Consider the following 25695-nt stretch of genomic DNA (forward strand, 5'->3'; position numbering starts at 1 on the left):
TTGGTTAATAAAACTAATTATTTCACAAGCGGCAAATGAAAATGACGTGAAATCACATTTGTGACGTGGGAGAAATGAAATATCTGAGCAGATTAAGATTATGAGGTCGTAAAACAAGGTCAGAGATGATATAAAAACACAGAATCTAATCATCTCTAAACTCTAGTCGTCGTCTCTAACTTTCTCTACACAACAAACCTGAGTCTTCAGAGAAAAAATGAAAAACGTTTTCTAAGGACGTGAAAAAAAAGAGAAGAGATTTCAGGAGATTAGGATTAACACAAACATCTAAACACTAAAACACAGAACGAACCAGGAGAAGAAAATAAAGGCTTTTAGTGAATAATTCACACATTTAATGTTAGAAAAATGCTGAATTTAAAGGTGAAAACAAGTGAAAAGTTATTATTATTAATAATAATAATAATAATAATAATAATTATTATTATTATTATTATTAAAATAATAATAATTATACTGATTATTTTCTATTTTTCCTGAATTTCTAAAATAAAAGTAAATATATTTGTCATCTTATGTTCACTCTGTGTATATTATTCATACTTTTATGTATGTATTTATCTATTTAATTCGTCTTATTTCAATTTCCTCCTGATTTAAGTTATTGTTTTGATCATTTTTTGTTTATTAATGTGTTTTTGTTGTCAAAAGAAAAAAAGAAATGTAAATATTTTAAATGGCATCAATTAAACGTCTTTGTCTTGAGTTTAAATTTCGTGACAAAAATGTTGTTTTCAAACAGTTCAGAATTATTCAAGAGAAAATGTGAAATATTCTGATGAAAAATCAAAGTTAAAATGGGAAACGCAAAATATAGAATAGATTTAACCTGAACTAAAATCATCTAAAACTAAATATTTGAGTTTAACTAAATTAAATATGGAAATATTTGACTTACTGTTGTGAAAGTCTGATGAAAACATGAGGACGAATGAAGTGAAATAAAATAATAAAAAACAAGATGATTAATCTGATTAAATAAAAAAGAAAGAAGATGATGAAGCAAAGAGAGAGACAACAACAACAACAACAACAACAACAACAAGAGTGAAGACATGAAAACAGGAAACATTTAAAGTGAAGCTGAAACATTAAACTTCCTGTGACCAGCAGAGGGCGCTCACACCACAGTCATGAATGTAGGAGAGTCAGGGATTAATAACTCAGTGTTGGAATTAAGATTAAACCTGAACGTTTAAACCTGAATAAACAAATCAGTGAAACGTTTACAGAAAATAAACTTTATGATTTATGAGTTTTTTAAATCAGAAAAGAGGGAAAACGAGCAGAGACAGAGGAGAAGAAGGTGGAGGAGAAGAAGAAGAAGATGGAGGTGAAGAAGATGATGGAGGTGAAGAAGATGGAGGTGATGAAGAAGATGGAGGTGATGAAGAAGACGATGGAGGCGAAGAAGATGGAGGTGAAGAAGAAGACGATGGAGGCGAAGAAGATGGAGGTGAAGAAGAAGACAATGGAGGTGAAGAAGAAGATGGAGGTGAAGAAGATGGAGGTGAAGAAAAAGACAATGGAGGTGAAGAAGATGGAGGTGAAGAAGACAATGGAGGTGAAGAAGAAGATGGAGGTGAAGATGGAGGTGAAGAAGAAGATGGAGGTGAAGAAGAAGACGATGGAGGCGAAGAAGATGGAGGTGAAGAAGAAGACAATGGAGGTGAAGAAGAAGATGGAGGTGAAGAAGATGGAGGTGAAGAAAAAGACAATGAGGTGAAGAAGATGGAGGTGAAGAAGAAGAAGTCGGAGGTGAAGAAGAAGAAGATGGAGGTGAAGAAGAAGAAGTCGGAGGTGAAGAAGAAGACGGAGGTGAAGAATAAGAAGATGGAGGTGAAGAAGAAGTAAATAAAGACAGACTTACGGACAGGTTCAGTCTTGAAGAATTCAGCAGGACACTTTTCTCCTTCTCCTTTACCGTTCACTGCAGACAGAGTCAACTCATAACTGCTCTCTGGATTCAGGCCCTTGATCGTCAACTCACCCTGGAGACCTGAGGAAGAGGAGGAGGAAGAAGGTGAAGAAGAAGGAGGAAGAGAAAGAAGAACTAAGTTCATCATCGACTAAACAAACCACATCATGGAAACAGAAGTTTCTCCCTGAACTAAAACCCAGTTTCCTGTTAATCTCAGTGATTTTCTCACCGTCTGTCACTGGGTAAACGTGTTCCGTCCAGACTCCGTGACCCTGTGTCCTCCACGCTGCTCTGTACCTGAGGACGGAGACGCCTCCTGTGGACTCAGGAGCCTCGAACTGGATCTGAGCCGAGGTGGAGAAAGGTCTGACCTCAGTGATGAAGGGAGCTGAGGGAAGATCTGAGGACGACAGGAAGAGAGGATGAGGATGATGAAGATCATTGAAATAACATCAGAGAGGAAATCTGGGATTTATGACAAAAACAAACAGCAGAAAAAACTGATTCACTGTGATTTTGTGTCCTATAATTAAATTATTTAATGCAGCTATTTGTATAAAATGCAGATAAATATTTATTTACATTGTACTGAAATCAAATTAAACTGAATTAGTTTAATATGGTTTATTATTAAAGAAATTAAAGTATTTTAATGGTAACTATAACTATATTGTTAATTAAATGCACAAAATTCTAATGAATTTTAAGTCAAAGGAAATTATTTCATTGAAGTAAAGCAAAAATATGACCTGATTTAAATTGTCCCTGATAATTATGGGAATCTAAATTATTGACTAACTTCATTTATTTTATTTTTATTGTCATCAAATTAAGACAAATTTAAAATTTAAATAAAAAAAAAGAAGAAAGAAGATTTTTGGTAAATTTTTGTAAAAAAAAAAAAACAATTCAAAATCTGAAATCTGTTAAAACTTCTGAAAAACAAATCCAGAGGTAAAAGTCATCGGATTTGAACTAAATTTGCTGCGTGTTTGCAGATTAACACACTCTACTATCATACTAAATTTCTTTCACATCTAATCCAGATTACAGATTTGGTGACAGTTTGAATGGAGCCATTGAACAAGATCAGATCAGGATTAATTTTGTCATGTTTATGTAAAACAGTAACAGATATCAGTTAAAGGTTAAAGTTCTACACAGATCCAGAAAGTTCTTCTGGATCCAGTATATCAAAACGGCGACGACAGGACGATATTATTACGATACGATATTATCACAGTCTTTAAGCCACGATACGATATATTATCACTATACGATACAAAAAAAATAAAAATTTCAAGAAATCTGTTAAAACATCTGAAAAACAAACTCAGAATTCAGAGGAAAAAGTCATTTCTGATTTAAACTAAATTTTCTGCGTGTTTGCAGATTAACGCACTACAAAATATCTACTAAATATCTGTTGCGTCTAATCCAGATTACAGATAAATAACACATCAATGTAAATTTGTTTTGGGGAGCAGAAAGAAAAATCTGCCGTGACCCATGTGTGGGTCCACGAGCCTCTGTTTGAGAACCGTGATATGACCGTATGATGATGATGATGATGATGATGATGATGATGAAGACTCACCGGCCTGGATGAGCAGGAACTCCTTGGACTTTGTTCCCAGCTCGTTGGAGGCCGAACAGTTGTAACTCCCAAAGTCGTCCTCAGACTGAGGGTTAATCTGAGAGAGAGAGAGAGTAAATACAGACGTGTGTGTGTGTGTGTGTGTGTGTGTGTGTGTGTGTGTGTGTGTGTGTGTGTGTCAGACTCTCTGAAGGTGACCTTTTTGTTTGTCCATTAGCAGAAGCTTATTTCTCGTTGCCGTGAGCTCCCTCTCCGCTGAATTATTCATCCCAGTTTTTTTTGTTTTTTTTTACTCAGAAAGAAAAAGCCTTCACTTCAGGCCTGGAGTCATGAAATGTTGATGACACCAGGGGTTAGTGTGTGTGTGTGTGTGTGTGTGTGTAAGGTCTCTATGTACTACATTCACTCTATAGACTGTAAATAATATGTTTAAAGTATGTGTGTGTGTTTACTTGTATTTGCTGCCTCTTTAGGATTTTCTATCAACACAGACCTTGTCAGGACTGGTGTAGTCCTCATGGAGACGTAAAACCTGGTCCTAATCAGGCAGAACCTTGTTTCTAAAGAAACTAATTAAGTTACGGACTAATATTTGAAGTGTGGTTATAGTTAAGGTAAGGGGGTAAAGGCTTTGTTAAGTCACTGCAGATGAATGGAAGTCAATGTAGAGTCCTTAAAAGGACAGCAGTGTGAACCCATGTGTGTGTGTTCCAAGACTTGTGACTTGCCTTGTGGGGACAAAAATCAAGGTTAAGGGTATGGTAAAGTAAGGTAAGTAAAGTAAGGTAAAGTAAGGTAAAGTAAGGTAAGATAAGGTAAGTAAAGTAAGGTAAGTAAAGTAAGGTAAGATAAGGTAAGTAAAGTAAGGTAAGTAAAGTAAGGTAAAGTAAGGTAAAGTAAGGTAAAGTAAGGTAAAGTAAGGTAAGATAAGGTAAGTAAAGTAAGGTAAGTAAAGTAAGGTAAGATAAGGTAAGTAAAGTAAGGTAAGTAAAGTAAAGTAAGGTAAGATAAAGTAAGGTAAAGTAAGGTAAGTAAAGTAAAGTAAGGTAAGTAAAGTAAGGTAAAGTAAGGTAAGTAAAGTAAGGTAAAGTAAGTTAAAGTAAGGTAAAGTAAGGTAAGATAAGGTAAGTAAAGTAAGGTAAAGTAAGGTAAGTAAAGTAAGGTAAAGTAAGGTAAGTAAAGTAAGGTAAGTAAAGTAAAGTAAGGTAAGATAAAGTAAGGTAAAGTAAGGTAAGTAAAGTAAAGTAAGGTAAGTAAAGTAAGGTAAAGTAAGGTAAGTAAAGTAAGGTAAAGTAAGGTAAGTAAAGTAAGGTAAGTAAAGTAAAGTAAGGTAAGATAAAGTAAGGTAAAGTAAGGTAAGTAAAGTAAGGTAAGTAAAGTAAAGTAAGGTAAGATAAAGTAAGGTAAAGTAAGGTAAAGTAAGGTAAGTAAAGTAAAGTAAGGTAAGTAAAGTAAGGTAAAGTAAGGTAAGTAAAGTAAAGTAAGGTAAGTAAAGTAAGGTAAAGTAAAGTAAGGGAAGCAAAGTAAGATAAAGTAAAAGTTGAGGATTAACGGTTGCAGCACTAATATAATCCTTATTATTATTATTATTGTTATTTTTGGACTGCATTGAATGCAACACACAGACATTTCTATTCAAACCATATAAAACACATGCAGTAAGTCCGTTTTTAATGAGCTTTTACAGACTAACATAAGCAGTAAATAATATCTTTAGCTCTAAGTTTGTTCAAATACCATTGGTGTAAAATCGCCAAAATCGAAGAAGAATAAAAAACATCTTTATTATGTTTTAAATGATCTATGTAACTTAGCACAGGGTGTGAATCTCTGTTATTTTCTGCAACAAAAGCAATTTCCTCTGCAGGGAACAATACATTATTTCTGTGTCCTCGCTAAGACTGCTGCGTGAGAGTGTGTGTGTGTGTGTGTGTGTGTGTGTGTGTGTGTGTGTACCTGCAGGAAGCTGGTTTCTGGCGTCCTGTAGACCTTGACGTTGCTGGTGTTGGAGTTAGGGACCTGCAGTCCGTCTCTGATCCAGACGATGGACACGTTGTTAGGGTGAGCGTTGACCTCACAGCTGACGTTCACCGCGTTTCCCTCCCACGTGTAAACGGCGACGTCGCCGTAGATCTTTGGAGCGTCTACGAAACAAAAAAACACAACCAAAATAAAACATCAACTTTCTGTTGATTTTGTGGTTTTGGACGGACGCTGAAAATAAAACTGTGTGAAGAAACGAGAGAGTTTACGAGAATAAAATCCAATCTGCAACTCGTAATTATGTTTGTATGCGTGCACAATGTATAATGCATACAAAGCAGCGTGGAATCATGGGAATTGTTGTCCGTTTGTGACAACACACTGCTCTCATGTGAATGTCAGTGTGAACTCTTGTGACTGCACACGTTTCACATTAAAAGTGACTGTAATCAGAGAATTATAGAACACTGTGGTGCTTTTACTTTGAAAACAGGAACAGGACGTGCCGTGTTGTGTTTGTGCGACAGATTATGTGTTGAGATATCGACGTGAAACTGTGATGAACGCTGATCATTTTCACTGAATATTTTTGCAGTTACACACACACACACACACACACTGTGAAAAACAGGCGAGAAGTCGATTCACAAAAAAAGATCCGCGTGGTTTCGTTTCCGTGACGCTGTGATAATCTGTGTTAAATCATGTGAGTTTCTGTGAGATCACAAATCTATGGAATCTCCTCCCTGAAAATGGTTTGAAGTGTGTGTTCTGGACTGGACTGGACTGGACTAGACTGGACTGGACTGGACTGTCTACTCTGTGCTTTCTTGGGAGTAAAACACAGTGTGTATGGACTGGACTGGACTGGACTAGACTAGACTAGACTAGACTGGTCTGGTCTGGACTGGACTGGACTAGACTAGACTAGACTGGTCTGGTCTGGACTGGACTGGTCTGGTCTGAACTGGACTAGACTTGACTAGACTGGTCTGGTCTAGTCTGAACTGGACTAGACTAGACTAGACTAGACTAGACTAGACTGGTCTGGTCTGGTCTGGTCTGGTCTGGACTGGACTGCTGGACTGGTCTGGACTGGACTAGACTAGACTAGACTGGTCTGGTCTGGATGACTGGACTGGACTGGTCTGGATGACATGACTGGACTGGACTGGTCTGGTCTGGTCTGGACTGGACTGGACTGGACTGGACTGGTCTGGATCGTCTACTCTGTGCTTTCTCAGTATTAAAACACAGTGTGTGTGGTCTGGACTGGACTGGACTGGACTGGACTGGACTGGACTGGACTAGACTGGTCTGGATCTTCTACTCTGTGCTTTCTCAGGACTCAAACACACAGAGTTTGTTGTGTCTGTCGTCTCCCACGTCTTTTTAAAACCACGTCAGATTTGAGGAGAGAAACTCCTGATTCACTCTGTGAGAAGAAAGATTTAAATTTAGATTTAGATTCAGATTTAGATCAGGTCAGAGTTGAGGATGTTCAGATAAAACCTCTCGTATTTTTCTGCAAAGATATTGATTTTCTTTGAGAGAACGACGGCTAATGTTTTGACTGTTAAAATAAAGTGAAAAATGTGTCTATTCACGTGTGAAAGTAAGATCTCGCTGAGCCTGAGATTACAATAAAACACAGCGTTCTCAGCAGTGGCTGAACTGTTTGTTTAGAACCTTCAGGGCTTCGTGTACAAAGGTAATGACGCAGATACACACTAAAAAACAGCGTTAATTGGAACTTCCTTTAAAAAATACTTACATCGGACCTCCAGATACGCAGCCTGACTGTCCTCTCCGATGGCGCTGCGTGCCGTGCACAGATACTGACCGGCGTCCGTGTATTTCACCGACTTCAGCGTGAGCGAGGAGACGCGAGCGTCGCTCCTCACCACCACGTTTCCGTCCAGACTCTAAACGAGAAGAGAAAATGTCTTTGTTTATAAAGAGCGGGTAAAACAACAGTTATTTCTCTCCACAGCCATATTTGCACATTTGCATCATCATCATCATCATCATCGGAGGAACATTTCAGATGAAAGATGTGTGACCTGAAAGAAAAAGGCTTCAGGAAACAGGTTTTTAATGAGCGCAGCAGACGTCACATTAATGAGAAACACCGAGTGACGACGTGGAAACATAAGGACACAGTTGACGGTGCAGCAGCGGCTGATCAATAATTCATGATGGAAGGCACCAGAAACCATTGAGGGCTTTTCCACACGAGGGCTCAGCCACTCGTGAAAATATGCTGAGCCATGAACACACCTCACAGCGTCACCTGACACACACACACACACACACATATATCTACAGAGCGCTAGACACAAATGTGCTAATAACACTTAGAGTTGATCCTGTTTTTGTTTCCGAGCTCATATTCGACACCTGGAGAAGCTGCTGAATGTGGACGGACAGCTGGCTGATGAGACCAGGAAGTGTCCCTGAGCTCCAGAGAAACCTGCGTTCATTAACTCCGTAAGCGACGGTTATAAGCGTCGCACATTTCAAGGTTAACAGCTCTGTGTTGTTGTTGTCGTCGTCGTCGTGTGACACTAAACTGTGGCGGTGTCGAGTATCCAGCTCCGGTTTGTCAACATGTAGGTGAAGCCGCTAGAGTTTGTTTAACGTATTTGATCTTTAACGCTCTGTAATCTGGATTTATGTTGACATTAAGGCTGTAGAATTGTCTTCTTCTTCTTGAGTTTTTACCAAGATACTAACCCTAATCCAGAATCCCAGGTCCCAGATTTGGAAAACCTCAAAACGTCACCTTATATGCTAGTGTGGGAAAACGATGACGTAATAATCCCACTATTTAACGATAATGTACGAAATGGCGCAATACCACCGGAAATGTTGGGGGGCAGTATAGAGTCAACAGTCCAATCAGTCAGGAAAACGACAAAGAAAAGTCTAAGGGAATTCCGGCCTCTTACAGAGCTCTTACTTTTTAATAATTAGGACATTACTTTGAATTTTATGTACAATCAATCCTGATGGAAAGTTTCCAAATTGAATGTAAAGTTTATGTTCAAATAAAATCACCTGCTGCCATCTTATAAGCAACTATTTAAGTTCTGACCCCTTAGAATCCAGCAGGGGGCGCTTATTAGGTTTGCCTCTCAAAACGCCACCTAATACGCTTGTTTGGGAAAACGATGACGTCATAATCCCACTATTTTACGATAATGTACAAAATGGAGCAATACTACCGGAAATCGTGGGGGGGCAGTATAGAGTCAATTGTCCAATCAGTCAGGAGAACGACAAAGAAGTCTATAGTCTATGGAATCCAGCAGGGGGCGCTTATTGGGTTTGCCTCGACTATTGGTTCTAGGTTTTTGACATAATGTAATTTTTTAGTAAAAGGCTGCAGGAGCTTCCTCCTGTTGTCAGTGGTAATACTATAACAATTACTAGAATTGTTAATAAAGTAATATACTTTATAGAGTTCTTACAGACTAAGATTACCTCTTCAATGGTCGTCATGTTTGTTGATGCCTGCAGCTCGGCACTGCCCTCTAGAGGAATTGCTGCATAATGTCCATACCAAGTAAAAAGATGCTCTGAAGTATGTAGGCTAGTGAGTTCGAGATAACTTTTGGGCCTTTAGTGTCAGTTTATCAGATTATCGAGGCTGAAAAAAACTGATTTTAAATTAATTTAATCTCAAAATCAATCGCTTTGAGTTGGAGAATCAACCGAGTAATAAGACATAAGACAATAACTATCATTATCAGTCTGATACTGACCAAAAAGACTGGATTGGGACACAGAGAGATTTCCACGACTAGAATGGCTGCTTCATTCTATAATATATCTTATTAAGAGATTATTAAGTTGTTTTAAAGACTGTATCAGACTGATGTGGTCGATAATCTCAAGGTTCTGTTCGCACAGGGATTATCAGATCCATCAGATTGGCAAAACGGTGTAATTAATGGTGCAAAATTGTATGTTAAAAATTGAACATTTTTCTATTAAATGAAGAGTTCAGAGAGTAAAATGAAGCACTTTAAGAACTGTTAATGATCTGTGAGAAGCACAAACCTCTAAAAATGGAGATATTCTTTATAAATATGGCCTAAAAATATCCAGATATTATTTAAAAGTCACATTATTTTTGGTTTATTAAATATGAATATGCAGCAGCAGCACGGTCGACATAAGAAACAGTGACATTCATTAGCGTTTCAAATGTAATTCATGAGTCTGGGACGTTTGTTTGTACTGAAACGCTCTGTTGTTTCTGCACAACTGAATATTTAAGCCTCTGCTTTGGCCGCAGCGTCTGTGGCTTCGATCCAAGCTGCGGGCGAAACAATGAACAATGTTCGCGAGGATGCTTTTACACATATTGAATTAAAGGATCCGGTCCTGTGAGAGAAGCCCGTGTTAGCTTGCATTCAAATTCAATTCAGCGGCGTTCGCTGTGTATGGAGGGCGAGGAAGAAGCAGGAAACCCTGGAGAATCTGACATAACACTCTGACCTTAACAATCTGTGAAACCTGAAGGAACCTCAACACTGAGTCAGTTTGTCCTTCTTTATTTTTAGAAGAATCGTAATCAGGGACGACTCCACGGGACAAATGGATTCTTGTCCAACTCTGAAGACAATAAAAGGTCCTCGTCATCACGTTCTCAGACTTAATCTAACGTACATTTACAAGAAGTCTCACTTTGGATTGAAATCCCATTAATCCCCATGGAAAGTTTCCAATTTCTGACCCCTTAGAATCCAGCAGGGGGCGCTTGCAAGGTTTGTTTCGACTATTTTTGACATTAAAATGTAATTTTTTATTAAAAAGCTGCTGGAGCTTCCTCCTGTTGTCAGTGTCAATACTATAACAATTATTAGTATTGTTAATAAAGTAATATACTTTATAGAGTTCTTACAGACTAAGATTGTTAACAGGACTTTAAGTTTCTGTGATCAGGACTTTTCTTTGTCAGTTTGTCATTTTTTCTTTGTAAAAAGGCTCTTTGTTTGGATTGTACTGAGCTCTTCTGCCCTGTTTTCCATGATACTAACCTCTAATCCAGAATCCCAGGTCCCAGATTGGGAAAATCTCAAAACGCCACCTAATACTCTACTTTGGGAAAGCGATGACGTCATAATCCCACTATTTTTTTACGATAATGTATGAAATGGCGCAATACCACCGGAAATCTTGGGGGGCAGTATAGAGTCAATAGTCGAATCATTTAGGAAAACAACAAAGAAAAGTCTATAGTCTATAGAATCCAGCAGGGGGCGCTTAATAGGTTTGCCTCAACTATTGATTCTAGGTATTTGACATAAAAATGTCATTTTTTAGTAAAAAGCTGCAGGAGCTTCCTCCTGTTGTCAGTGTCAATACTATAACAATTATTAACAAAGTGTGATAAATGTTGCCAAGTCACTAAATCTTTATTTTTTTATTTGATGACCAGTTTCATTGATCTTTTATTGAAAATTATGTATATAATATACACATATATGTATGTATACATATATGTGTATGTGTATATGTATATATATACATATATAATATATAGAGACAGAACATTAGTGGCGTTCAATAACTGGTTATTGAAGTTATACAATTGTTTAAATATTGATAAGTTAAAAAAGCCCATATCAAATGAACTCTAATATAAATAAACGTATTATTATTATTTTCCATTTTAATTGCATTTTAACTTGCAGAACAACCTTTAAAAGTCAGGCTTCAGTTTAAATGTTGATTTAATTAAAAAAACAAGACGGAGAATTGAAAACACTAGTTACCGTCAAAGTGTTTAATTTATGTATTTTAATGCAAGGAAGAGAAGTTAAATGAAATAAACCAATTAAACTGCGACTGTTTCTGTGATTTGTTAATCACGTTGTTTTAAATATGTAAATTCTGATTATGTAAAACGACTTTTCTTTGTTTTAAGCGTCTGACACTGAAGAACCTACACTTGTTTTGCTTGTTTTTTTTACAGCTTTTTTAAAAACATAAAGCAGTCGTAGAAGAAAACACTGCTCGTATAAAAGAGCCGCCCACGCACACTCTTTTACAACGTTGTTGTTGTTGTTGTGATTTATTTACGTTTACACTCTGCACTCAGTGAAGTCTCTATGTGACGTTTAGAGGTTTGAAGACGGTGGAAAAATCACAGAGTCTTTTTTTCACGTTAACTGAACGACAATCAGCGAGATTTAACGTGAACGCTTTACATCTGTCTTCTTCTTCACTTCCTCTTTCACCACAACCTGTCTAGGCAGATGGTCGCACATCTTTGAGCCTGGTTCTGTCTCTGTTGTGTCTCCGTTTGTTTTAGTACGACATCTCTTCACCGTCTTCACTTTTATCATCTTCCACTCATGTTTTGTCTAATATATATTTTTAATAATTCCCACCAGAGGGGGCGCTACCTCGTTAGCGTGACGTCAGCTACCACAGCTCATCGGCTCAATCCTAATCTAAATCAAATTGTGACTCTAATCTCAGAACTCATTATTCTAATTATCTCATTCAGAATTCTGAATTTTAACTCTAGTATTTTCTCATAAAATCGGTCTTTAATCTCAGAATCCTGTCATCAAATTGGACATTTTCTCATATAATCTGTCTTTAGTCTCAGAATCCTGACCTGACTGTAATTTGGATATTTCCTCATAACATGTCTTTAATCTTAGAATTCTGACTTAAGTTTGGACAATTTTTTTTCTCTCATCTTTTTCAATCTGACTAATCTCAGAATTACTGTAATTTGGACATTATACTTATAAAATCTGACTATAATCCCAAAATCCTGACTGAACATTTTCTCATAAAATCTGTCTTTAATCTCAGAATCCTGACCTGACTGTAATTTGGATATTTCCTCATAACATGTCTTTAATCTCAGAATTTTTTTTTCCTCATTAAATCTGACTAATCTCAGAATGACTGTAATTTGGACATTATACTCATAAAATCTGACTATAATCTCAAAATCCTGACTGAAAATTGAACATTTTCTCATAAAATCTCTTTTCAGTCTAAAAAATCTGACTTTAATTTGGACATTTTCTCATAAAATCTGTCTTTAATCTGGAGTTTGGACATTTAATTAGCGTGACCTCGTTAGCGTGACGTCAGCTCAATCCTAATCTGAATGTCCCCACAAAGGCTGAAGCTCGTGAGGACAGTTTGTCTTTTCCTCACAGAGACACGTGAGACTAAAGCGTAAAACAGTGATTCATTAAAGTTTCAACATCAGAATAAAACATAATGCAACAGAGTGACTTTACTGTCTCTGCGTTTATGTCTCGTCGAGGACGATGTTTGGCTTCAGTGGACGAGTAAGAAGACTTCTCCTGTCTCTGTCTATCTGTCTGTCTATCTGTCTGTCTGTCTGTCTGTCTGTCTGTCTATCTGTCTGTCTGTCTGTGTGAAACCTCTCATTAATCTAACCCTTCAGTGACAGCAGACTAACTCTTGCAGCAGCAGCAGAGGAGACAGACACTGAGAATCCTCAGAGGACTGATGTCCACATCACGTCCACATCACGTCTCCACAAATCTGAAATGTCCGGGACAAACAAAGAGACGGAACTTCTCCCCGGGACGAAGCTTCTGTCCTGCAGCTCGTCACAAAACCACTGAGTCGAGGTTTGTAACAGACTGTGACAAACAGTCGTCTCCTGAGAGACAAACTGAGCTCAGGTGGACTTTAACAAAACATGATTTCAGCCTAAAGCTACAGCAGAGGATTAGGATTAAAACTAAATATGACATAAAAAAGAAATCAATCTTCTGACCCCAATCTAACAACTCCAATCTTTTCCTTGGAATTCCAACTTTAATCTGAGAATTTGGCCTTTTTTCTCCGAATTCTGAGATTAAAGTGAGGATTATTCAAGTCAGAATTCTGACCCCAATCTCAGAACACTGACCTCTTCCTCGGAATCAGACTTCAATCCCAAAAGTGGACTCTTTTCTCAGAATTAAACTCTGATAAAAGTGACTATTATTAGATAAAAGTATCAGAGTTAAATATAGAATTCAGACCCAGATCTCAGGACTCAGACCTTTTTCTGGGAATTCTGACTTTTAATCATCAAATCTGTTTTTTATTCCTTTTTTCCCCTCTTTATTATTATCTTTATTTCTTCTCTACTTTTATCTTCCAGAGTTTCAGTCATTTCCAGGACAATTCAAGCTTTTCCAGGACATTTTTTCTTCCCCATCATTTTCCATGACTGTAAAATCGGTCAGTTTGGTCTTTTTTTTCTTCAGGTTGATTTGAAAGTCAGTATAATATAAACCACCAGCTCCTCCTCCCTCCTCACTCTCTCTGTCCATCCCATAATGAGCTTCACTCCACTGCTATTTCTCACCAATTTCCTCACATATGTGAGATGAGACTTTTAAAAAAGCCAGCGAGGAGAATACGAGGAAAGGCTTACGTGGGCAGCAGCTCAGACTTTGGCCAATTCTCACTTTCTTTCGAGGGAAAAAAAGAGGCAGAAAAAGATGATCTGCTCTGCTGCACAAAGACACTTTTCATTTCCTCTACACACATAAATATAAGTTTACGTTTATATATGTTTGTATAAAGTCAGAAAATAACAGTCGTTATAACACAAACTTTGTTTTAAAGCTGCAGTACGTAACTTTTGTCGTGAAAACAACGTAGAGAAGTTTGTTAATAACCCGTGTTTTTACATCTCAAAGTGCAACTAAAACTTACTTTTTTCACAATTTAGTGCAAATTACTGTAGATAAATGTATCTGCTGCCCCCTCTGGTCAAACACCAGCTACTGCGGTTCTTTAGTTTCCTTCGTATAGTTGGATAATTATGACATTAAATGTATATATTGTTTAAAAAAACGTTTAAGGGAATGTGTAATTATCAGTCTTTGATTTTCTGTCAGGCGTCCAATGGACTTTTAAGCAGTATATTTATGATATTAAATGTATATATTGTTTTAAAAAAGCACCTTAAGAAAAGTCGGATATGAACAAATTTAAAACTTTAAACTTTAACATTAAAAAATTAACTAACTAAAGCTAACGTGCCCAGCACTCATGTATTTATTGTTATCTTTATCACTCGTGCGTGTACAGAAGTGATTACATTTACGAGGTTCCATGAATGCATCCTGAAGCTGCTCCTCTGAGCTCAACGCGCTGTCGATCCCACATAAGTGACGACATTTTACTGGGGTCATTGAATGCATCTTGTTAAGCTCAACACGCCTGCCTTATGTGTTTAGCGTTACTCTAGCGACTCATTTTAACAATCGAGAGTCGCGTAAACATGACGTCACGTGCATCTTTTTCCAGACAGCTATGGAAACGCATCATGCATGAATGTGCGCTAACGTTGACGCCGCTAACAGGCCCAGCACTCATTTATTTAATGTTTATTTTTCTGTTTCGTTTATCACTTGTGCGTGTGCAGAAGTAATTACATTTACGAGGTTCCATGAATGCATCCTGAAGCTGCTCCTCAGAGCCTAACGCGCTGCCGATCCCACATTTTACCTGGGGTCTTTGAATGCATCTCGTTAAGCTCAACACGCCTGCCTTATGCGTTTAGCGTTACTTTAGAAACTCATTTTAACAATCTGGGAATTGCGTAAACATGACGTCATGCGCGTCTTTTTCTAGTCAGTCATCATGGAAACGCGTTGTGCGTTAACGTTGACGGCGTTAACGTGCCCAGCGCTCATTTATTTGTTTCCTTTATCACTTTTGCATTTGCGAGGTTCCATGAATGCATCCTGAAGCTGCTCCTCTGAGCCTAATGCGTAAAATGACAGCATTTTACCGGGGTCTTTGAATGCATCTCGTTAAGCGTTGTGTTTAGCGTTACTTTAGAGACTAATTTTAACAATTTTCCAGGCAGCCATCATGGAAACGCATCATGCGTTAATGAGCGCTAACATTGACGATAACTTTAACGCGTTAGCACTAGTCAAAACAGACCTTTCATTAGTTCTTATACAGGTAAATGCCATATATTTAACATTCTCGTTAAATTAACAAATAAATTCACCAGATATCACCTCATTGGCCTGAGGAAAGCGGGTTTAGTTACACTTTAAGAAGTTCACAGCGTCTGAGGGAGGAAACATGTTGAGATTATGCAGGAAAAAACAAACCAAACAGCAGAGATTTAGTGTCAAAACCACAGCTTTTGTTCTCTCCCTGACCCTCGGAAATCTGATCCGCATCCATCCAGGACTGAATCAGACTCCCTGCCGTGAGAGACGGAGTGTAAATGTGTAAGAAAAAGAAGAAGAAAAAGTAAGTCATGCGTTGAAGAGTACCTTGTGCTGCTCGGGCCGAGTCCACGACGCCTGCAGAGGACAGAGACACGACAACAAACACAAGGCAGAGCAGTTCTTAGAGAGTCATCCTCGTCCACGCTTTAGTATTTCCGTGCATCACCTGAGCTGAATGTGTGAGTGCAAAGATAGTTTTCATCGACGCACACAGTCTTCATTTCAGAGCCTGAGTGTGTTGGCCTCACATCACGGATAACGCTCACAGATAAGAAGGTTATTGGTTTATCAGCGAGCGCCGACTCCATCACACCACAGGGCCACAGATGTGCAGCAATTATCGACCTGCAAACTATTTCTCAGACTCGCAGCGATAATAAGAAGATAAAGTCCAAATAAAGGAGAATTTACTTGTGTGTGTGTGGGGAATAAAACACTGTTGGGGTTTCTTAAAACTAGCTGTTTTTTTTGTTTCCCATTCGTCAATTTGTTGTATTTTTCAGTCCATAAAATGTAGGAAATTGTCAATCGGTGGAAATAATGATTGTGTTTTTGTCCGAAAAAACCCCGAAATGAATCAATTTTAATGATTTTCTTTTCGTTATATAAAGAAAATATTGACATTGAAGAAGCTAAAGCTCTACATATATAGTCGAGTGTTTAACGATTACATAAAAATTGATGAGCGGCTGCAGCAGCTCTTGTGTTTCTATATTAACAGATAACACAGCTCAATAATAATAATGATAATAATAATAATATTACGACATAAAACATAATCTGTAAAAAACAGACCATATTTGTGCTGTTTTAAGAAAAACTGCTGTTTAAAGACCACAATTCAAGTCTCTCAAAGATTCAGTTTTCGAAGCACAATTCTGAAATTTCCAATTTATTTTCATGAACATTGAAGTTTTCTTGTTGAAATTGCAAGACAAATATTTTTTGGATTGATATAAATTCTTGTTTTTAGCGCTACCTCACTTGTTCTTTACGCTCCCTCACTGGTTCTTTGCACTCCCTCACTTGTTCTTTACGCCCCCTCACTTCTTCTTAACGCTCCCTCACTTGTTCTTGGCGCTCACTCACTTGTTTTTGCGCTCCCTCACTTCTTCTTAACGCTCCCTCACTTGTTTTTTGCACTCCCTCACTTTTTTTTTGCGCTCCCTCACTTGTTCTTTGCACTCCCTCACTTGTTTTTGCGCTCCCTCACTTGTTCTTAACACTCTCTCACTTGTTCTTTACACTCCCTCACTTGTTCTTTCTGCTCCCTCACTTGTTCTTTACGCTCCATCACTTGTTTACGCTCCCTCATTTGTTGTTTACGCTCATCACTTGTTCTTTACGCTCCCTCACTTGTACTTTACACTCCCTCATTTGTTCTTCACGCTCCCTTATTTGTTCTTTACGCTCCCTCACTTATTCTTTGCGCTCCCTCACTTTTTCTTTACGTTCCCTCACTTGTTGTTTACGCTCCCTCATTTGTTCTTTGCACTCCCTCAATTTTGTTTCATTAACATTGAAGTTTCCTTGGCGCAAAGTCAAAAGTTTTCATATATAAACGGCACAATTCCGCGTAGACTGTCGCACGTTAGGCATCGGTTGAGTCAAATATCAGCCGTTGTTTCCTGCCGTGAATATTATTTGACAGTTTCCGCAACAAATAATCTCCCATTTTCCTACAAAACACACATTTATATCACATGACAAACACCTGAACAACAGACAACACAGAGTTTGAGCTGCGCTCGGCGACATGCGACGCCGAGGTGAAACAGACGACGGCGACGACGACGACGCCCCGGCTGCACCACATGACAGAAGAAGAGAAGAACTCTGTGAAAGGGAAATCATGCTCTCTACGGATCTGAGGGAAAAACGTTAAAGCGTGACGACGATGACGATGAGGATGATGAGGTGTGATGGCCCACATAGCACTGAAGCGGAACGAGCAGCGGCGACAAAAGAGAATTAAGATAAACAGCTATTTCATCAGGTGCAACGGCAGCGAGGAAATGTCAAGAAAGCAAATCTGTGGGAATAATTGAAGGGTGAACCGTGGAGTGTGTGGATTATTATCCTCTCATGATCAACGCTGGAGGATTACAACCAAACTTCAGACGCTAATAAACGTCTGTCGCTGATTGTGATCCAAGTTAAAGCTGCGATGACGTCCAAACTGTTTAAGAGAACTCACAACTTCAGACACCAAGCCGCCCACCAGGGGGCAGAATATCACACTGAACTAAAAGCAGATTTTGGTGACAACAGCGACAACAAATGTTAAGACTCATTTACTCCACAAGTGAAAAACTAAACTGTTCAAAGACGACACTTTCCACGATTAACGTGTGCACGAAATTAATAATATTAATAACATTCTCATGAATTACCCGGAAATCTGGGCTGGAGCTTCTGGATGGACAGAGATTATAGTGAGATTGGGTTTTATTTTAGGTCTGAAATGAGTTCCTGGGATATTAAAAATCAAAAACCTAGCGGGAATGTATTCAGCGAGACAGAGGCGAGGTTACGTCTATTACCTGTAAAGTAACCTGGCTCTTAATATTCTGTTTAACGCTCATGTGGTGGATAAAGCCATAGAAAATGAATGAAATTCAATTATAACTAAATTATAACCTATATCGTGGCCACAATTTAGTGTTTCCTTGCCACAAATCGAAGTCTTTTTTTCCACGTCACGTTTGGGGGATCCGCAATTTAGCAAGAATTTACAAGGTTTACAGTCAAAAACTGTCATGCATTGAAGGCTTAGATTTTTATAATTCATCAAAATTCCTCCAAATGTGATAAGATCAAGGAGTAAAATACGTTAAAATCCATTAAAATCATTACAAATTAACACAAGTACAGCACTTAACTTTCTTTATAGTTGGGCCAACGCATTTGGTTAATAGTTGGGTTAATAATAAATTGTAATATTTTGTTTGACATTTCTATAATCTGCAACCATCATGTAGAGAATTCATTAATTTTTTTTATTTAGATGATGTAGCGCCACCATCAGGACTAGCTGGAGAAGTTTGGCTAGTTAGCTATAGTGGATCTACATGTTTATTTTATTTTTCCATTTCTCAACTTCTTTCATGCTTTTACACTTACATTATTATTAAAATCGCTGCAAATAATGTATATTTTTCATAATCTTTTAATCTGTGGATTATTAGTTCAATTCATAAATGAGTTGTTTTGTCCATAAATGTCAAAAAACATCGATCAGAGTTTCTCAAATGTCTCGTTTTGTCCACAAACCAATTATTCTTCATTTTTAATGAGAAACCGGAAAATATTCATTTATTCACGTTTAAGAATAATAATTAAAAACACTGAGTTGCTGATTAATTAATAAGTGAACAGTTGTCGCAGCCTTCATGTCCTGCTCTGAGTGAATAAATAAAGTTTTTTTTTTCTTTTTCACAATAATGACAGTTAATCAGGAAATACAAATATCACAGTCATTATTTTTACATCATAAAAATAGTTGAATTATAAAAAAGGTTTGTCCTAATTAAAGACAAAAACACTTAACTGCAGCCTTTAGAAAAATTAACATTTATAATAATTATTAGGACATTTAAAGGAAACATTCTGATATTTTTAATGTTATAATTCCTTGTAGTTCCCAACAAAAAAAATCAATTTCATAATCTTCATGATAATCATAATAAAAGATAAAATATAGAAATAGACATATAGGCCTCTCCAGGCGGCAGGACGTTCAGACTCCCCTCAGTGAAATAAAAAGTGGAGACATTATCGCTGGTGTCTTTTGCTAAGTAATTGAAATGCAAAGCTCGGCGTAGGAATATAAATTCATAACGTCCTCTGGAGCAGAGCGAGTCCTTTACTGTCACAGTAAAACACACCGAGCAACATACGTCATTACAGGCCGCAGTCGACTGCACATCAGCGCCGCGCCGGGCGAGAGAGACGCAATTAAAACAGGCAAGCTAACGGTGTGTGACATCATCGTCTGACAGTTCTGTGACAGGTGTCTGTTTACGACAAAAGAACATCGCGGCGGCGGCGGCGGCGGCAGCAGCAGGTGTGAACGGACAACACAACCGCTCCTGTGAGACTCGTACCGTTTATTTCAGACACAGACGTGAACTGTAGCGTCAGCGTGAAAACGCCATCACACACATGCTAACGCGAGTAAAACGCATCGACGTACACAAACAGGCCAGGCTGAGTTTTATTCACTTTGGCGACGCCCTGAAACTGATCACGAGTCAGCATATAGTCGTTGTCCTGCGTCGTTAACTGCTGATTCATTCTGGAAACCTCTGCTAAACAGAGCGCAACTATAAAAACTGACAAGGGCCGCTAACATCTAGCTAGCATTTGTGCCGCTGTAAATGAAGAGCCTTTTTTAAGCTAACACGAATCCGAATAACACATAAATGCACCAAAAACCCAGTCAGTCCTGAATATAAATAATGAGTCAGCATATTGTCGTTGTCCTGCGTCATTAACTGCTGATTCATTCTGGAAACCTCTGCTAAACAGAGCGTAACAATAAAAACTGACAAGGGCCGCTAGCATTTGTGCCACTGTAAATGAAGAGCCTTTTTTTAAGCTAACACGAATCCGAATAACTGCTGAGTCAGAAAACCTCTGTCAACAAAACAAACCACTAAAAAACTATCAAGGAATGCCAACATCTAGCTAGCATTTGTGCCGCTGTAAATGAAGAGCCTTTATTCAAGCTAACGCCAATCCAAATAACACATAAATGTACCAAACACAGGCTAAGTTTTATTCACTTTGGCGACGCCCTGACTGAAACTGATCATGAGTCAGCATATTGTCGTTGTCCTGCGTCGTTAACTGCTGATTTATTCTGGAAACCTCTGCTAAACAGAGCACAACTATAAAAACTGACAAGGGCCGCTTTGAATAATATGTTTAAATATGAATAAACATAAATGTACCAAAGCCAGTCAGTGTTTTATTCACTTGGCGATGCCCTGGCTATAAATGATGAGTCAGAAAACCTCTGTTAACAAAGAAAACAGCTTAAAAACTATCAAGGAACGCCAACATCTATCTAGCATTTGTGCCACAAAACTCCGAATAGCACATAAATGCACCAAACCCAGTCAGCCCTGAAAATAAATGATGAGTCAGCATATTGTCCTTATCCTGTGTCATTAACCGCTGAGTCAGGAAAACTCTGTTAACAAAGCAAACCACTAAAAAACAACATCTAGCTAGCATTTGTGCCACAAACTCCGAATAACACATAAATGCACCAAACCCAAGCTAAGTTTTATTCACTGGGCGACGCCCCTGACTGAAACTGATGAGTCAGTATGTTGTTGTTGTCCTGTGTCGTTTACTGCTGATTCAGGAAAACTGCTAAACAGAGCTGACGAGTGCCGCAAACATCTAGCTCACATTTGTGCCGCTGTAAATGAAGAGTCTTTTTTCAAGCTAACACCAATCCGAACAACACAAAAAAGCACTAAACCCAGACTAAGTTTTATTCACCTGGCGACGCCCCAACTATAAATTATGCATATTGTCAGCATAACTGCTGAGTCAGGAAACCTCTGTCAACAAAGCAAACCACTAAAAACTATAAATGAACGCCAACATCTAGCTAGCATTTGTGTCGCTGTAAATGAAGAGCCTTTGTTCAAGCTAACACAAATCCGAATAACACATAAATGCACCAAACCCAGCTAAGTTTTATTCACTGGGCGATGTCCTGACTATAAATGATGAGTCAGCATATTCTCGTTGTCATTAACTGCCAAGTCATGTAACCTATGTCAACAAAGCAAACCACTAAGAACTGTCAAGGAACGCCAACATCTAGCTAGCACATGGGGTTGCTGTAAATGAAGAGCCTTTTTTCAAGCTAACACGACTCCAAATAACACACAAATGCACCAAACGCAAGCTAGGGCGACGTCCTGACTATAAATGATGAGTCAGCATATTGTCGTTGTCATTAACTGCCAAGTCATGTAACCTATGTTAACAAAGCAAACTACTAAAACTGTCAAGGAACGCTAACATCTAGCTAGCATTTGTGCCGCTTGTAAATGAAGAGCCTTTTTTTTTTTCAAGCTAAGAGGAATACAAAATAAAATGCACAAACACATAAATGCACCAACCCCAGTCAGCGTTTAATTCACTTGGCGACGTCCTGACGAGAACTGATGAGTCAGCATGTTGTTGTTGTCCTGTGTCATTAACTGCTGAGGCTGGAAACATCAGCTAAACGGAGCAACTCACTCAAAAATCTGACAAGGAAACCTAACTTGTTCTAACAAACATAAAACCAGACACGACACCGTTCCCGCAAAGATGATAATACTGAATGATTTTACTCATTATTACTCTTAAAATCAGCCACGCTCCTTTCCCGCCTCAATCGAGTGGCGCTAACAGCTAAGCTAACGGATGAGTCGGCAGATTTGTGATTGCACTTCTGCTAGTTTTAGTAACAGTAGTTTTTACTCGTTTTATATAAATAAAAAGGTGTGTAATATGATTATTAAGGCACTCACTTTTCATTGAATGGTTGTTAAAAACCTGGAATTAGCATTTTTTATGACTTTTTGATGAGTTTTTACAATATTTTTATTGAAAACCCTGTATATAATTGTTAAATATGTTGTTAGCTAGGTTTTGTTCTCATTAAACAGTTTGATTTTTTTTCCAGATGGAAGACAAAAATAAAATATATTAGCCAAAATAAACATCATCAATTATCGTCTCTTTCTAAACGCACACGTTTCATCAGATCCTTCCTTTAATTTACGAGTTATTCCACTCGCAGACAAACGAAATAAATAATAAAGTCTCTTTGGAGGAAGTAATAACTGCTAATTTATTCTGACCATTCGTCATCATGACACATCTAAAATGACACCTTTACAGATCTGCACTGGTTTTCTACAGCGTCACAACATCAGGGACAAAACGCTGCCTTCAACTGTCTTTAAAGTGTGAACAAACAAATTAAATTAACCGCTGTGATTGTTTTTGATTTGTTTTTTGTTTTTTTTTGCATCATTCGCTCGATTTGTCACGGCGTCCGCCCCAAACGAATGTCGTCCGACTTGTCGCACCAGTTCGAGATGAAATATGGCTGATGATGATGATCACAGACGGACAGACGCACATGGAAATGAACCAAAACCAACTACAGACAGTTAAATAATTAGCAGCCGATTCTCCGCGGATCCATTAGAACCCCCGTGCCAAAGGAAAACACCGGCTCGATCACTCGGGCTGCTAATCATTTTCTCTTTAAAGAGAGAGAGACGCCACAGAGAGACTACGGCGCTAAGAAACACTCCGCCGCCACGGCACAGCTGCGCGTCACATGACGGGGCGTCAGGTGACGCGGCACGGAAATGAAGGGAATGGGTGGGTGATGCAGACGATGGCTGCCCATAGGAAAATATAAGAATCTGTTATTTAACTCCCTCAGAAGCAGTCCCTGATATATATCTATATCTATATAGATATAGATATATATATAGGAGTGGGGGGGGAAATCGATTCACATTGGAATCGCGATTCTAATCTTCCACGATTTTGAATTGATTCATAAACTTCAAAAATCGATTTCTGAAAAAAAAAAAAAAATAATTTGTGTGGTTTTTCAAAATAGAAATTTTAAAAAAAAAACTTTTTTTTTTTATTTCAATTTTTTTTTGAAAATCTATTTGTACATTTGTCTCTTTGTAGCGATTCACATGGGAATCGCAATTCTAATCATCCACGATTCTGAATAGATTCATAAACTTAAAAAATCGATTTCTGAAAAAAAAGTGTGTTTTTTCAAAATAGAAATTAAATTTAAAAAAAAAATTGTGTGGTTTTTAATAGACATTTAAAAAAAAATATTTTTTTTTTGAAAAACCACACCATACACCAGTTTGTGTTATTTGTGTACAGTTTATTTTTGTAACTTCTGGGAGAAAAAGGCAGCTAGCCTTAGCTTTTATTTATGCTAAAGTTATTATTTTTTTAATGAATAAATGTTAAGTTTTGTCTTAAGTTTGCCTTTGTGTGATCACATATCACATTAGCTTATACAAACTGTATTGTTTTGACATAATTTGACTTGACACTATGCATTGTATCAATTTTTGAATCAAGAATCGTTTGAATCGAGAATCGTTTGAATCGAATCGTGACCCTAAGAATCGGATTCAAGTCGAATCATGAGCCACCCAAAGATTCACATCCCTATATATATATATATATATAAACATATATACATTATATAAATATATACTATATATGGTATATATTAGATAAGTAAAATATACAAATAGATCAGTACAGGGACTACTCTATTGATCTAAATGCTCTATAAACAGCAGTTACGTTGCAATGTTTAATTTAGATTCGACTGTTATTTACCGGTCGTGTGACATTTGCAGTAATATTTGCCTGAAGTGGTGTGAAAATTGGTAATTGTTTACAGAGTTAAATATAACAGTAGAGAACAGAGCAGGGATCACTACATGGATCTGAACGCGTCTATAAACAGTCATTTAGAGTTCGCTCGTGAGCTACGAAGCGAGACGCCGCGTTTATTGTTTATTGTTGATTTTCAGTCGCGTGACATTTACGGTAACGTTTGCCTGAATGGACGGAAAAATTTGTGAATTGGTAATTGTTTTATATGTCAAATAAATCGGTTCAGGGACCAACGTAGTAGTGATCTAAATGCATCTAGAAACAGCAGAGAGTGAGTTACGGTGGTGAGACGTAAAGTTTGATTTTTACTGTCCTTTGGCTGAATCACTTATGACATTAAGGAAATTAGTAAATTGATGTTTTCTGAATTGCTCTTTTATTTAGACAATATTTGACCTTAAATCCTATAGAAACTTGTTTGAGATTAAATTAGATTAAGGTTAACGTATGTACAGAACCAAAGGTCAAGGCAAGAGCTAGCTAAACATAGGTATTTTTGGGTAAATGCTAATATTTACCCAATGTACTACATTTTTAAGTTGACGCTTCAGTTAAAATCCCTGCGTAATAAATTTTTACGTGATTGAACAGAGTTCACACCAATTCATTTTCAAAAAGCCGGGCCTTTATAGTGACTATAGGAACCAGTAACGAGGCTCTTATTTTGAAATACTAGCGTTATCGCAGGAATTGGGTCTCGAGTCTTATATTTGTCGTTTGAAAGCCACGCGTTTAAAAAACTTCACTCGGAAACAAACGTAATTCGAACTGATTTTGAATAAATATCTAATTGCGACTATTTGCGACAGAAATTGCGATAGCGATATGATTCGCAATGCGAGAGGGAATGCTAGCTATGCTAACGATTCAAATAATTGTGTGTCTGGACAATAATATTTGATCTAAAATAATCATTTCACACACATTTTGGCCTCCTGCTATTTGAAAATTGTCAAAGGCCGCGTTGCGATTTGACTAAAATTACGATTAATTGTTTACTACGCGCGTTATCGTGCGACACAATACAGGCCTGGATATCGACTAAAAAACTAAATTGTGACGAATTGTGTCCTACAATTTCTCGAGGGGGATAAGAGTAGTGTTTCAACTTGAGATTTCAATTTAAATAACAGTTGCGTAATAAAAGCGTCTCGTTCCGCACATCCGCAACGTTTTTGCTGACATTTAACGATGAAAGTGTGGGACGCGCGGCTCTTTGTTCGTCCTCATTTCTATTCTAACAGCTGTGGCAGCAAAAGAAAGCTGCTGGTTTTTTTGGGTGGAAGAGCAGCTGTGATGAGCCGCTGCCTCTCATATATATGCCGGATTATATCTTTGTTTTCAGGACTGAGGTACGGACGGTTAGTGGGCAGCCATGTGTGCCGACGTGGGCGTCGTAATGAGGAAAAACAAAAACAACAGGGCTCTGCCGTGACATG

The 25695-nt window shown here is 37.9% G+C and overlaps 1 protein-coding gene across 1 annotated transcript in view; it reads right to left on the reverse strand.

The window, feature by feature from the left end:
• The window catches only part of ncam1b (neural cell adhesion molecule 1b), a gene marked incomplete at both ends in the record, with an annotated part of 120139 nt that overhangs the window by 13002 nt on the left and 81442 nt on the right, over positions 1-25695 (reverse strand). Inside the window, 7 exons of the mRNA XM_083886394.1 lie at positions 199-231; positions 1892-2020; positions 2172-2342; positions 3540-3636; positions 5496-5683; positions 7297-7447; positions 15830-15859. Of these exons, the coding sequence (XP_083742520.1) occupies positions 199-231; positions 1892-2020; positions 2172-2342; positions 3540-3636; positions 5496-5683; positions 7297-7447; positions 15830-15859 (799 nt within the window). The remainder of the gene's footprint in view (positions 1-198; positions 232-1891; positions 2021-2171; positions 2343-3539; positions 3637-5495; positions 5684-7296; positions 7448-15829; positions 15860-25695) is intronic.

Source organism: Microchirus variegatus (assembly GCF_963457635.1).
Source record: "Microchirus variegatus genome assembly, chromosome: 3".
Taxonomy (NCBI): Eukaryota; Metazoa; Chordata; class Actinopteri; order Pleuronectiformes; family Soleidae; genus Microchirus; species Microchirus variegatus.